At 39.3% G+C, this 15759-nt stretch overlaps 1 protein-coding gene and 1 pseudogene across 1 annotated transcript; both read right to left on the reverse strand.

Moving 5' to 3' along the window:
- Window positions 1-1049: 1049 nt before the first annotated feature.
- Window positions 1050-1988, reverse strand: LOC131488647 (olfactory receptor 52A1-like). The gene has a single exon (XM_058690510.1). The coding sequence runs from the start codon at window positions 1986-1988 to the stop codon at window positions 1050-1052; it is 939 nt and encodes a 312-aa protein (XP_058546493.1).
- Window positions 1989-11450: 9462 nt separating this feature from the next.
- Window positions 11451-12387, reverse strand: LOC131488648 (olfactory receptor 52Z1P-like; annotated as a pseudogene).
- Between the last annotated feature and the right edge of the window lie 3372 nt (window positions 12388-15759).

Genomic DNA, 15759 nt, shown 5'->3' on the forward strand with positions numbered 1-15759 from the left:
ATGCCCTGAATGACACCAGAAATGTTGAAATTTGATGACTATGTGTCATTAGATTGCATACAGTTTTTTGTTTCTTTAGGTTTTTTGTTTGAATAAGAACAAAATGCTTCCTCTCATTAATTTTACGTTTTAAGTTTATTTATTTATTTTATTTTATTTTATTTTATTTTATTATTTTTTTTAACATTTTTTTTATTTTTTTTTTATTTTTGGGACAGAGAGAGACATAGCATGAACGGGGGAGGGGCAGAGAGAGAGGGAGACACAGAATCGGAAACAGGCTCCAGGCTCCGAGCCATCAGCCCAGAGCCTGACGCGGGGCTCGAACTCACGGACCGCGAGATCGTGACCTGGCTGAAGTCGGACGCTTAACCGACTACGCCACCCAGGCGCCCCAATTTATTTATTTTAAAAGAGGGAAAGGAAGTGCACAAGTGAGGAGGGGCAGAGAGAGAGAAGGTGAGAGAGAATCTCAAGCTGACTTCGTGCTCTCAGCAAAGAACCCAGTGCAAGGCTTGAACTCATGAACCAGGAGATCATGACCTGAGCCAAAGTTGGACACTTAATCAGCTGAGCCATCCAGGAACCCCTCCTCACATTTACTTTAAAGATGATGAAGATGATCCAGAAACAAATAGAATCAATAACGTGATTTCATAAAGTATATGGACAATCCAAGACAATGAGTCTTGGGTGCTTGGAAATTCATTGAGAAATAGATATTGTGGTAACTTGTGGAGAAGAATATTTAAATGAAAGAATTCAATCAGGAATTGCAAAATAAGAAAAAAAAAGGGAAATGATGCATATTCACTATTGCTGTTTCTACCACTCCCATTCTCATTACCTAGTAGGATCTAAATCGCACTGACTGATAAGTGTCATGGGCTGTGATGTGAAAACTGCCTAAAATGCAGGCAACTTTCACAAAACAATTAAGGAGACAAGCCAAATATCATGAATAATATGCATTTTTCTGTTTTATTCTGTTTTGAGAGATTGTTATTTTGCAGAAAGGAGAAGGTTGAAGGTGTTAATCACAGTGAATTTTATGAATACAACATCTTTACCAGGTGAATCCGGATCTGCTTGGTCTTGGCACCATAGACAAGTGGATTGAGAAACGGGGGGACCAGCAAGTAGAGGCTAGAAAAGAGGATGTGGATATAAGGGGGAACATGAGCACCAAACCTATGTGTGAAGAAGGAGAAGAAGGCAAGGAGGTAGAACTGCAGAAAGACACAGATGTGAGCGATGCACGTATTGAATGCTTTCAATCGAGCCTCCTTCTGGGGCAGACGAAAAACGGTGATAAATATCTGTACGTAGGACAAAGTGATGAATGTTAGGTCAAACCCTGCAACGGTGAATGCCACAAACAAACCATAGATTTTGTTGACCCGTACATTTTCTGCAGCCATTTTCACAATGGCCATATGCTCACAGTAGCAGTGGGAGATGATGGTTGTATGGTAAAACTGAAACCGGAACTTTATCAGTATCAGGCACGGGGCTCCTAGGACAGCGGCCCTGAGTGTTACCACAGCCGCTATTTGGGAGACTAGGCGGTGGGTGAAGATGGCAGCATGTCTTAGTGGATAACAGATGGCCACATAACGGTCCAGAGCCATGGCCAACAGGATGCCTGACTCTATGCACTGAAATATGTGGATGAGCCCCATTTGAAGCAAGCAAGAATCAAAATAAATCTCTGACACATGAAACCAGAAGATTCCAAGCATCTTGGGCACAATGCTCATGCCAAGTACAATATCTGTGACTCCCAGCATGCCTACGAAAATGTACATGGGCTCATGGAGGCTGCGCTCTGACCTGATGATGATCAGAAGCAAGGAGTTTCCAATCATAGCAATGAGATACATGACACAGAATGGAATCCCAATCCAGCACTGCACAGTCTCTAGGCCTGGGATCCCTATCAGCGTCAACACAGAAGGCCTGAAGACGGTGATGTTGGAAATGGACATAATGTCCTCTGGCCTCCAGATGAAAATGAAAGAAGGTTCTCAGTCAGGGGCACTCTTCTCTTCTACTCCTGTTTTAATTCAAAGTCATCATAGTGAGTCTCTGTGATTTTTTCAGAATTCAAAGACCATCTCATCCATCTCGTTTATATTATCAAAGGAAAAAAATCCATACTTACACATCACTGTTTTCAAGAAGGACATCCATAAGTAGTGTACCACAATTAGAAGTTATGTACAAGGCCGGCCAACTGCATTAGAACCACGCAGATGACGTGGATAAAGGAGTAAATTGCTGATCTTTTGGTTATGTCCTTCTGGACCTGCGGATAAAATAATTATACTTGCTATTAATTTAAACTTATATAAATTTATAAATGTTATAAATTTAAATTAAAATTAATTTGCTTGGATATTGCACTTTAATCAGATTTTAATAAATCTCTCCCTATCCCACATTTCAGCTGACCTTAGTGTTCTATTTTTTCCCCCAAACTCTCGGAGTCAGAAACCATCAGTTTGGACAATCACATAATCAGACTCTAACCAGTATTTTGGTTTAAAAGGCTTCCTATGAAAGAGAAGTGAGATAGACATAGCTTCACCCAGGAACATAATATATTGAGATAGCTGTATCTGTGTATTATGTATTTATGTAGGACTGGCTGTTCTTTTAAAAAAATGTGAAATAGAGCTTGACAAATGTGATCAAATCCATGTAATCTTAATCTAAATCAAAGTTCCATGCTGATTTTTACATTATAAGTAATACTTTATTTTTTTTTTTAATTTTTTTTTCAACGTTTTTTATTTATTTTTGGGACAGAGAGAGACAGAGCATGAACAGGGGAGGGGCAGAGAGAGAGGGAGACACAGAATCGGAAACAGGCTCCAGGCTCCGAGCCATCAGCCCAGAGCCTGACGCGGGGCTCGAACTCACGGACCGCGAGATCGTGACCTGGCTGAAGTCGGACGCTTAACCGACTGCACCACCCAGGCGCCCCAAGTAATACTTTATTTTATTTTGCCTATGTAAGTAATGGCAGAATTCTTTGACATGAATTGTACACTTCAAATAATGGAAATTCTGAAATACACGCTTCGGAATGACTAGAAGGGAGGAATCTCTAGAAGGCAAAAAAATCTAGAGAAACAGTGCATAGGCAAGAGGACTCATTCTTGCTGACTAGGGGATATAGGTGAACAGGTAACTTAGCAAGAATAAAGGTTAGTTTCTGGGGTTGAAAGTGCTCAGGGTTACTATCACCAAAAGACTGGCAAGTTTAGGCTCATTGATTCTTAATAATATGCAGACCATTTGATTGCTTCACTCATATTGTGAGCTCAAGCCTAAAGAATGAATAAAAATAAAGAGGTGAAAAGACTGTCTCCTTAAGAGGAGTCCAAGATAGAAGTAGAAATGGAAGACAGAAGGCAGACCTTGGGGTTCCAGAAATGATGCAGGAGAGAGGGCTGTGGAGCAACTAAGGAAACTTTAGTTGCTTCAATTCCCTGATGACTGAATTTCCTCAAAACTTGGGTTCTTAGTGCCTGTATGAAAGTTCTTTTCTGATAAAGATCATTGCTTCTAAGAATTGCATATCTAAAGTCATGAAATTCTCAAGTTGTACAATAGAAAAATATCTGCTGGGTGCAAGGGTGGCTCAGTCAGTTAAGTATCCCATTCTGTGTTGTTGTTGTTGTTGTTGTTGTTTTTAATGTTTATTTATTTGGAGAGAGAGAATGCAAGTAGGGGAGCGGGGATGGGGGTGGGGAAGATCCACTCACAGCCGAGCTCCATGCAGGGCTCCAGTTCATGAGCTGTGAGGTCATGACCTTGGCCACGGTCTGAGGCTTAAGGGACTGCAACTGCGCCACTCAGGTGCCCCACACTTCCAACTTTTCATCTTGGCTCAGGTCATGATCTCATGGTTAATGAGATTGAGCTCCATGTCAGGCTCTGCATTCTCTCTCCTTCTCTCTCTGCTCCTTCCCATGCACTTCTCTAAACAAACAAACAACCATTTATGAAAAAAAATAGTTGCTATCCTGTATAAAACAGCTTTTAGTTATTTCATTCATTCCTAGTCTCTCCAACAGTGTTACATTATGTCAGCAAGCTCATGATCATCTAAACATATACTGAATGTTAGGGCCCCTGGGTAGCTCAGTAGGTAAAGCAACTGACTTTGGTTCAGGTCATGATTTTGTGGTTCATGAGTTCAAGCCCTGTGTTGGGATCTGTGCTGACACCAGGGAGCCTGGAGCCTGTTTCGAACTCTCTCTTTGTTTCTCTCTTACTCTCTCTCTCTCTCTCTCTCTCTCTGCCCCTCATCTGCTCATTATATATATCTCTGTCATACATAAAATGAACATTAAAAAAATTTAGGGGTGCCTGGGTGGCTCAGTCAGTTGAGCATCTGACTTCAGCTCAGTTCATGATCTCACAGCTCATGATTTCAAACCCGTGTCGGGCTCTGGGCTGACAGCTTGGAGCCTGGAGCCTGCTTCCGATTCTGTCTCCATCTCTCTCTGCCCCTAACCCACTCGCATTCTACCTCTGTCTCTCTCAAAACTAAACATTAAAAACATTATTTTTAAAAATTTAAACATACACCGAAAGTCACCAAATATACCAGTAATTCAGCAATAGCTGTGGTTTATGCTGCTAAAACTCTAGTGAGGAATCATAGTCAGAAGGACCATTTATGAAGACAAGCTGTATCACCTGACATGTATTTAGGATAGACTAGTCAGTCAGCAAAGTCCTTGATTTCCAAAGCATAGAAATCCTTTAGAAATGATCACCTTGTCTGACCTATTCAAGAGTTAGGAGCTGACATAGGAGCATTACCTGACAGGTCCAGACGGTGGGAAGGCAGGTGGGAGAGGATCTGCATGATTATAGAGACGGGGGGCGGGGGGGGATGGAGTGGTTATCATTGGAAAAGCTGGAAATGAAACATTATGGGGTGAAACTGGCGAGAGTGAGACTTCCTTGCCCTTTCCTGTTGGGAGCCAGTTCTGCTCTTACCAGACACTTGAAGACCAAGGTCAGTCTTCATAATACAATCACTCAGCACTCACTTGTCATCCACTCTTTCTCCTCCTGAGATTCCCATCTCATTCACTTCCATCTCGTGCTGGCCATGCCTCTTCTTTCTATCTGCACCCTCTATAACAGCCCTCTTCAATGTCATGAACTCTGAGCCATTTGCTGCTGGGCTATCTGCCAATGTGCGGGAGGTATCTCTGGGAGAGTCTTTCTTGCTTTTCTTCTGTTGCTGCAGAACAGACATGCTCCCTGTTCTGTCAGTTTATCTGAGATCATGTTGATGGGTTCATCTCCACGAAAACTCCCAGCAAGGTTTGTATCATGCTGAGGCAGCAGCATAAATTTATTGAACTCAAACTGTAGAGGAAAGCCCCTGACCACCACTTGTAATGTTCCCCAGTGAATGTGAGAAGGACCCGGTCTGAACACGGACTGAGAGACTTCCTAGCCAGTAGCCCAAGCCACAGGAGGCCCAGCAGCTCATAATTAAGACCCCTTGGGTCCAATCACATCTCATGTCTCTGAAATCATTTCTAACACTTGCAGAATCTCCTTGCTCTCCTCTTTTCGCTTTCCCACGGGGTAAATGCAGAGAAATTAAAGTACCCATGTTGTATTTTTTAAGAGTTCAGTTCCTTTCCTGCTGCCCTCCTTTGGAAAAAGATCTAAAGAACATTTAAATGTAGGCATGTTTCTATGCCATGAATTCTATAAGTATCCTTTTGACCCATGTTTCACTTAGGCACTTCTGGAAAGAAAAGTCTGTACCCACCAGGGCTTTCTATCACATATTTCACTCTAATTCTCTTGCAGTCTCCTTCCTCAGATTTTTATTTTATTGAAGCTATTTTTGTAAATTCAGTGATTTTCTCAGAATGACCAGTTATGATGGACATTTCTAAATCCTTCCATACTGAGCCTTGAATCAGTTGTTGCACATTGGACTGAACTTTTCTCCATCCCTCCTTTTCATAGATTTCTTCCGCTTTTCTTGCACTCTTCCTTCGGATTGCAGGTGTTTTATGCCTCATAGATGTGAGGGAATCATGCTATTCTGAACTTGATGCAAATAAAAGAAGATATGATATATGCTTTCAAATTTTTAGAAATGTGGGGAGAAGAATTAGCATATCTTTAATCATGAGAACAAATGATGAGTTCTAAAAAAAACAAATTTATATACATTGTACCTTTCTCCTTGACATGATTAACCTGATTTCCAGACCTTTCTTGTATGTTGCTAATCTTAAGAGGTACTTGAATTAATGTTGAGATGCTGGCGAATTTAGGAAAAATGCCTTCAGTATGATGGAGGAAGGCATTCATAATTGATTGCAGGGAGAATAAGAGGTAGAGGTCAAAGGGCAAGGGGGCCTTGCATGCTCTTTCCACAATTCCAAATGTAAAGGAGACTGATACCATGGCAGTGAGTCATGTTGAATGCAATTGATTCAGAGGTCAGACTGTCACATCTTGGCTAACAATAGCTCATTGTTAAGTCACCGAAAAACTTAGACTATTTTATACTTTTGTTTCCTTTTTCTTCCTCTCTTCTACTGACTTTACTTCGATAGATTTACTTTCCTTTTTCCTAAAATTGTGAGGGTTGTGGGTGGTAGGCTAATGGATCATTTTAAAGGTTCATCATTTGCAAACGGAATTTGCAAATTATATATCTAATATGGGATTAATGCCCAGAATATACAAAGAACTCAAGCAACTCAAAACCGAAAAGATAAACAACCGAATTTAAAAATAGGCAAAGCAATTAAATAATTAATCCTCTAAAGAAAATATGCAAATAAAATAAATAAATAAACGCTATGGAGCCTGCTTTGGAATCTGTGTCTCCTTCTCTCTCTGCCTATCCCCCGCTTGTCCTCTGTCTCTCAAAAATAAATAAGGAAATGTAAAACACAGTTAAAAAATTGAGACACTAACAAGTTTTGACAAAATAGGGAAAAATTGGAACCATTACACATTGCCAGAGGAAATGAAGAATGGTGCACATTCTGTGGAAAACAGTTTGGCAGTTTCTTAATTAAAAACTCAGGCACAGAATTACATGTATGCAGTAATTCCACTCCTGAGTATGTACCCCCCAAATAAAAACAGGTATTCAAAGATATACTTGTACATGGATGTTCATTGCAGCATTATTTACAGTAGGGAAATGGTGGAAGCAACCAAACTGCACATCCATAGATGAATGTATAAAACGATGTATACACACACACACATATACATATACATATATATATAAAGGAAACATTATGCATCAGTATAAAGGAATGAAGGATAAAAACATGCTACAACATGGATGACCTTTGCAAATCTTATGTTCAGTGAAATAAGCCAGACACAAAACATAAATATTATATGATTCCACCTCTACAAGAAAACAAATTCATAGAAATATAAACTAGGTTAGAGGTTAGCAGGGGAGTGGGGAATTATTGCTTCAGAGACATAGGGTTTCTGTTTTGGGTGATGAAAGCTTTTGCAACTGGTGGCAATAGGAACACAACATTGCAAATATGATTAATTGCTCTGAATCGTACACTTAAAAATCATTATTATCACAAACTTTATGGAACAGATATTTTGCCACAAAAAAAATTGAAAAAATATCAGCATGCAAACGATAAAATATATTAGCATTTATTGGGATTATGGGGAATTTGTAGATCATTGTGGATGCCATATTATCATTGCAATGAATAATATACAATAAACATTTCCTACATGTATTTCAGACACATGTACATTTTTGTTTATCATTTTAAATGATGTCATTTTCCACTTCATTTTTTTAATCATTCTAGCTACAATAAAACACTAATGTCTTCTCCTTGACCCCTGCCCCAGGTTTACTGAAGTATAATTGACAATCAGAAATTGCTTATAACGGATGTGTGTAACTGATGACCCAATATATGTATACATTATGAAATACTCACTAAAAAGAAACCAATCAACATATCCATCACTTCACACCTGTAGCATTTTCCTATTTTTTTTTCTCTTTTGTGATGAGACTACCCAAGGTCCACCCCTCAACACATTTCAAGCACACAATCCAGGATAAGTAAATATGGATTAGTACGCCATTCTTGTGGAACTCTGTTGGCTTTACAAAGACTAGGAAAATAAATACAGAAATAAGGAAAAATAAATTAAGACACAAAACCTAGGAGTTGTCTTCTTCTTTCTCCACTTTTTATACTTCTTTAATTATATTAGCTAAAACCCCTATTATAACACGATATTCTGCAACAGTTTTGACATGGCAAACTAGTATCTTTAGCTTCTTCCCACTTTTGGATACATTTTCCTAATACCCTATGCTTCATGTCACAGCGTTTCACCATGTCTGAGACCACTTAGGGCAGAGCAGAAACCATCAGAGGAAGATTTGTTCTGACTCCGTAGTATCTCTATATCTGCTACTGCTCAGCTACCCAGATAATGTATTCTTTAACTCGCTGGGTCTCAGAGTCTGATATTAAATGATCCGGCGTCTTCATCTCATGAAACACGGTTCTCACTTTAGCAATCTCTTAGTGCTTTTTTTTCTTCCACTTCTTCTTTTTCTTTTTTAATTGTATCTGGAAGAGTAGGTCAGTTTTCTCTAAGCCCCTCCAGGGCTCCCCGTTTCTATCGTGCATGGTATACCGTTTTTCTTACTCACTGTTACCCAGCGGGGGACTCTGTGGTCAAGAAGATGGTAGAATGGTAGGATACGGAGCATCCCCTTCAAAATTTCCAGGGCAACGACTCAGTGATTGTGCTTCTAGCAGCTCAGCACACACAGTGATATCCTGACTCCATCAGCATCTACCAATCCCTGAGCCCTCACCCTGAAAGCTTCTCTACAATTAAGGCTGACGACTCAGTCATTGCTTATTCCTGTCATATTTCATACATTCTGGGTGGGAAATTGGTATTTTCTTAGTTCCTCACTGTCAAAAATCAAGCCTTAAAAAGTATCCTTTTTTTATAATTTTTTAATGTTTATCTATTTTTGAGAGACAGAGACACAGAGAAAGAGAGAGAGAGTGACAGAGAGCCTGAGTGGGGGAGGAGCAGTGAGAGAGAGACACATTCTGAAGCAGGCTCCAGGCTCCTAGCTGTCAGCACAGAGCCCAACACAGGGCTCAAACCTCAAACTATGAGATCATGACCTGAGCCAAAGTCAGATGCTTCATCACCTGAGCCACCCAGGCACCCCCTCAAAAAGATTTCTCTTTGAAGTCTCACTTACACCACTCATTTAATCAAATATTTTGTTATCATTCTGTACTCTATTTCCTCTCTGACTCCCCTTCAATCCTTGGAGAATCTAATTCTGAACCAGAATCCTATTTGCTACAACTTTTAGCAACATTTTATGTGACTTCCATATCTATGATGATGACCCATTCCAACCATTTTTCTATGAATTATTGTTAGCAGGGCTATGTTGGGTTTGGTGGGAACAGTTCTTTAATGTTTCTGTTCATAAAAGTTACCAACACAATCAAAATAAAATTTGCTTTTTTTAAATTACAAATACATCATATGACATATTTCATTTAATTGTCAACCAATAAAGAGGGTACTAAAATAATTCCTTTTTAAGGGCAAGAACCAATAGGTACATAACAGGACGATTTTATATATATTTTTTTTAATTAAAAAAAAATTTTAACGTTTATTTATTTTTGAGACAGAGAGAGACAGAGCATGAAAAGGGGAGGGGCAGAGAGAGAGGGAGACACAGAATCTGAAACAGGCTCCAGGCTCTGAGCTGTCAACACAGAGCCCCACGCGGGCTCGAACTCACGAACCGTGAGATCATGACCTGAGCCGAAGTCGGTCACTTAACGACCGAGCCACCCAGGCGCCCAACAGGACAATTTTATACAGTTAGTGTGGGACTGGCAAACCAGGATTTCTCATATCAAAGCGTTTTTTTTTTAACTCTTAAATAGATTTCCTTGCTCAAATTCAAGTGAATATAACATATATTTCAAACTAAAGAAGTTATTCAGGATTCCAAAGGTCAAGACAACACGCTTTCATTTCCCACATTGATTGTTTTATATATATATGTGATATATATATATATGTATATATGTGATATATATGTGATATATATATGATGTATATTACATCATGTGTATATATACATCCTATATCCTATATATATCATATATATATCATTAACATGCATGTGTATATATGTGTGTTTTTATAATGTGTATATATATTACATTGTACATATATTAATGTGTCTAGCGTATACAGATACACATCACATATACATAATAGAAAAACCAAGAAAAAAGGCTAACCCAGAAAAGGTTGCACGTGTTCAAGGTAATGCTTGAAAGTTCATTGTTTGTCTATCTTCAAGTGTGTATAAGGTCAGATTGCACATTCTCAGAGCATGTGCTAAGGCCCGCTGAAGGAGAGATTGTAAGAATACTATCTTGAATGAAGAAATTACGGTACAATCTGGAGACAAGCTTCTATAAAATAATATTTGGTGTGAATAGAGCCTCTTTAAATACAACTATGTGTAAACATCTTATTTAGTCTTTCACTGCCTTTTAATTTTGGACCTGGGTATGGTATTTTTCATCTGTTAGTCCCTCCCTTGGTGAAGACTCTGTTGATACCAGGATGCTTCATTAATGATCTGGGCCCAAAGTCTTCACTATGTAGGGAACAAAGTGTTAACTTTTAAGTTGTCTATGTGGTCTCAGGTGGGTTGATTTCACTTATTATTTGTTTTAATTCAGTATTATCTGTTCATTCAATAAACCTATACGATGTGCCTTTTCTATACAGTAGACTTTCTATCAGTGATTCAGAAAATATCTCATTTTAGAACTCGCATTTTAATTGCTGTAAAAGGTACAGATAGAAATAATTATTGCTTATTGTTTATTGTTTGTTGTGGCTTCAAGCTCCTGGCCCAAGTATTTACTGACTGTGGTGGGAGTGTTTTATATTTCAGCAGAATTTCAACTGTTTCTCCAAACACTCAATGACTCACTATTTTCGCTTCCCAATCTACCCAACACAATTCCATCTGGGTTTAACCCTAAAATATGTTTTTCTTAGTGTTATCTTGTGTATGCTTAAGAATAAGTTAAAATGCAAGATAATAGGATATCTAGGAGAATTGAGAATATCATTCATTTATTTTTCTCAACAATTTTAAGTGCTTTAGGAAAATACATTGGAAACTTTGGCATTTATTATCTTTCTAAGTTTATTGAGAGTTACTTATGGATTCTCTTTATTCCCATTGCTCATTCAGTGTGTGTGTGTGTGTGTGTGTGTGTGTGAGTGAGAAAGAGAGAGAGAAAAGTTGGGGGTGGTTATTCAGAAATAGCCAGCATTTCGCATTATTCTCCATTTTAACAATGCGTGCTGATGGGGCAGAAAAGCATAATTACTTGGTCTTGAATGTGTTTGGTCTTCACCCCGTAAATGATGGGGTTTAGCATAGGGGGCACTACCACATAGAGGTTGGCTTCCAGGAGGTGGATGTGGTGAGAGACTGTTTTACCCCCAAAGTGATGGGCAAAAAAGGAAAAGAATGCTGGGGCATAGAACATAAGTATGACACAGATGTGGGAACCACATGAGTTGAGGGCCTTGAATCGGGCAGAATGGGAAGGTAACTGAAACACTGCAAAGGATCATTGCGTAGGACATAATGATGAACACAATGTCTAGTCCTGTATACAGTAGGGCCACAGTCAGGCTATAAATGATGTTGACACTGATATTGTCACATGACAATGTGGCAATGCCCATGTGCTCACAGTAGGAATGGGGAATGATATTTCTCCCACAATACGTAAGTCGGTGTACCGGGAAGATGAATGGAAAACAGATGATAAAGCTCCTGACCACAGCTGCGATATCAATTTTCCCAGTGGCTGAGGAGGTTAAGATTGTGGTATATCTCAGTGGGTGATAGATGGTCACAGAGCGGTCAAACGCCATGGCCAGGAGAATAGCAGATTCTGCCACAAAGAGGAAATGGATGAAGAACATCTGAGATACACAACTCCCAAAGGATATATCCATGGAATGGAACCAGAAGATGGCCAGCATCTTGGGGGCTGTGGCTGTGGAGAGCAGGACATCTGATAAGGCCAGCATGGAAAGGAAGACATACATAGGCTCATGGAGACGGCGCTCAGTTACATTCAGTAAGAACAAGAATATGTTGCCTATGACAGCCAAAATGTACATAGAACAGATAGGGATGGAGATCCAGGTATGAGAATCTTCCAGTCCTGGGATTCCAGTCAGGACATACCACATGTCCTGGGGATGGGTGTGATTGTAAGAGAAAGGGGCCATCTGGGGCAGTATATTCCAGACCTAGTATCTGGATTAAAGACCACAGGGCTGACTGAAGATTGAGGAGCAGCACCACTTTAGGTTGAATGACATCTGATTAGATTGTTTTGCAGTATTTTCTTCTCTGTGAAAAGATAGTGAGATGTATTAATGCGCCTAAAATTGCACTCTTACTCCTTCCATGGAAGAATTAAGTCATATCTTGGGGAAAAAATGCTTCACATTAATAAGTGCTTAATATGTGCCATAGCACTTTATAAACATCACCTTATTAAATCTTCATAATAGCCTGTTGAAAAGACCTTTACAATGATCCTCAACATGGATACTGTTGTTATTCCAACAGATGCAAAAATATTCCACAGACTTTCAGCTTCTTGTCCCAGGTCCCATTGGATTCAGGGTCAGACAGCGTAGATTTGAAAGCTCTGAGATCAGCCACCACCCGCTACTCCCTATAAAAATAAAACTAGACACAAAAACATGTCATCAAAATGTTCATTGCTTGTATCCCTGAAGTATTATACTTTTAAGAAAGAGGGAGGGAATTCGTTTTTAACTAAATACATTTTGGGCAATACAGTACATATGCTCTTCTCAACCTTGATGGGCCGCTAGAATGATGCTAAGGGCCATGATAGGCACTAAACATCCACAGGTGACTTCATTGATTCTTGTCAGCTTATCAACATATTTCTTAAAATTATATGATGAATATTAAAAATCTAAAGAATATGCAGTCTCAAACTGAGTTGGACTCTTAAATGGATGGATATGCCTGACAAGTTGTGAAGGAAAAATACACTGTCCCATTTGGGTCCCTGCTTGAAAATTAGACAATATATTACTTTAAAATACCCCCAAGCAGGAAGTAACAGGGTTTCACATAAGGAAGTGGGGTCCCCAGGCCTTCAATAAAAGGGAGGGAGGGTAATCTACAGTTACTACTTTTCTGTAGTTGCAACAGAATGGATAAAAGCAAGGGATGTGTTGGGTGAAATGCCAGCAAGGAGACAGCCCATTTGAGTGGGATGTGTGTGTGAAGGGGCGTGTTCCTATAAACACATAGCTATGAGGGAGGGTATAGATATGGATACAAAGCAGGTGGATGACAAGTGGCTCCCATCCTCCCCCAGTCCCCATTCTCAAATCAAAGGGGGCTGAATGTATTTGCTTAAGAGGAACATGGGCTTAAGAGATGCCTGCCTTTTTACCTCTTGATTGCATTGGAGTCAGTATCATTGTCCAGCATAGTTTTACCACCTTTACTTTCAGTTTTTATTAGGTGTTCAATATTCCAGTACTTCATATCATATGATTGAAATATTTGGAATCCATTTCTCCCTTTTTCTTTTTTTTAACTGAAGTATAGTTGATACACAATGTAGCATTAGTTTCAAGTGTACCACACTGTGATTCCACAAGTCTATATGTTATAGTATGTTATATACTTGCCATGAGTGTCCCGTATGTCACCATGCAATCCTATTACAATCCCACTGACTAGATTCCCCATGCTTGGCATTTATTCCCGTGACTACAAGCTTCTATCCCTCTCTCCCTTCCTCATGTTGCCCGTCGTCCGACCTGCAGCCTGTTTGGCAAGCATTAGTTGTTTTCTATATTCATTTGGATGCCATTTTTTGAGTTAAAGTTTAGCGGACATAATACTCAAAGGGTCACCCCATTAGGACTTTCCTTAAGTTGGTATATGATTCTTTCAAAATAATGTAATAAAATGTTGAGATGCTTAAGTCTATCAATCTACTTTAGTTACATAAACCAACTGTGTAGCCATTTAACATAGAGCTAAAATTAATTGCTGGAAATTTATTTCCAATTGGATTACAGTGTTTTGGGGACAGAAAGAAAAGATTAATCTGTGTGTGAAGTGCAGTTATGGGGAGGGGATGTTTAGTGAGTGGGGCTTCATCAGGACATCCGAGATGGGGAAGAGGAGAGTCTAAAAATGGAAGAAAAAGAAACAGAGATAGAAGAGACATAAGACAAATTTTACAGATTTTCTTCTAACTTTCCCAGTGATCTTTTGGGGCACCAGTGAGTGATCTGTTTCATTGTATTCCTTTTTGTTTTGATATAGCATTATCACCTGCAGCTCCCCAACTTATAACTCTGGGGCTCTAGGAAGCATATTTTATAATATTACTAATGGCAGATTCTGACTGAATCGTGAATATATGCATAGAGGCATTATGTGGTTAATAGGGATTGCATACATCTGGGACCCATAGAATTATATTTAAGTGATAGCTACATCCTATTCTGACTGTATTACCACTAAAAACTACTTAATGGGAGGCTTAGTTTCCAGTTGTAAAACACCTAAAAGTAAACATCAATTACAAATGTGGGTCAGTATGTTAGGGTGGTTGCCACGTAAGTCAGATACATTTTTAGCTCAACATCAGATGAGATTAGGGCACTTGCAAAATTACCATCATTAAGATCAAAATAATTATTACATTGAACAAGTTCAAATTTTTGGACTTCAAGTTTCGGCTCCTCTAGACAGAGATTGAGCTAATATACAGTATCCATAAAGGCCTAGACTTACTTTCGTATGCTAGACACAAATGTGAATTGGTAATTTTCACCCCCAATCTGTCATTTCAGTCTTATAAAGTACAGGCGATTCAGCATGGTGAACTTGGCTTAGAAATGGAGTTTTAGGAGCACTTGGGTGGCTTAGTCAGTTACGCATCCAACTTCAGCTCAAGTCATGATCTCATGGTTTGTGAGCTGGAGCCCTACGCCAGACTCTGTGCTGACAGCTCAGGCTCAGAGCCTGGAGCCTACTTTGGATTCTGTATCTCCCTCTCTCTCTGCCCCTCCACTGCTTTAACTCTGTCAGTCTCTCATATATAAATAAACATTAAAAAAAAAGAAATGGGGCTCTATTCTATCCTCATGTTCAGTGTATCATCTTTGTTACATAGGGAAGGGAGTTGAAATCTCTGAGTTTAGGTTTTTTTAATCTGTGTTTAGCCCAGCGCCTGATGTATAGTGAATAGTCTGTAAATTTTAGGGGGAAATGCATGCATGTATTTACATACATACACATATATGCATTTTCTTTAACTACTAGATTTGTTTAGCTACAAAGCCTTGCTTTTACTACTGGAACTGGAATCCAAATTCATTGCATCTATGCACAGCATTCAGGCCCACATTTCAAAGAAAAAGAACCATTGCGTAACATATTCTAAAAGGAAAAATGCCCATTTGTGCCCGTTGCAGATGACCCATTTAGGAAAAGAGCACAAAGAGATACTACAATTGTCCACGAGTCCCATTACAGCCATATCCAATGCCTCATAGGGCAAGGCTGAG

This window comes from Neofelis nebulosa, chromosome 10 (genome assembly GCF_028018385.1).
Source record: "Neofelis nebulosa isolate mNeoNeb1 chromosome 10, mNeoNeb1.pri, whole genome shotgun sequence".
Lineage (NCBI taxonomy): Eukaryota > Metazoa > Chordata > Mammalia > Carnivora > Felidae > Neofelis > Neofelis nebulosa.

Excerpts from the sequence above, each read along its gene's own strand:
- LOC131488647 (XM_058690510.1), bottom strand. The coding sequence starts at position 1,988 with ATGTCCATTTCCAACATCACCGTCTTCAGGCCTTCTGTGTTGACGCTG.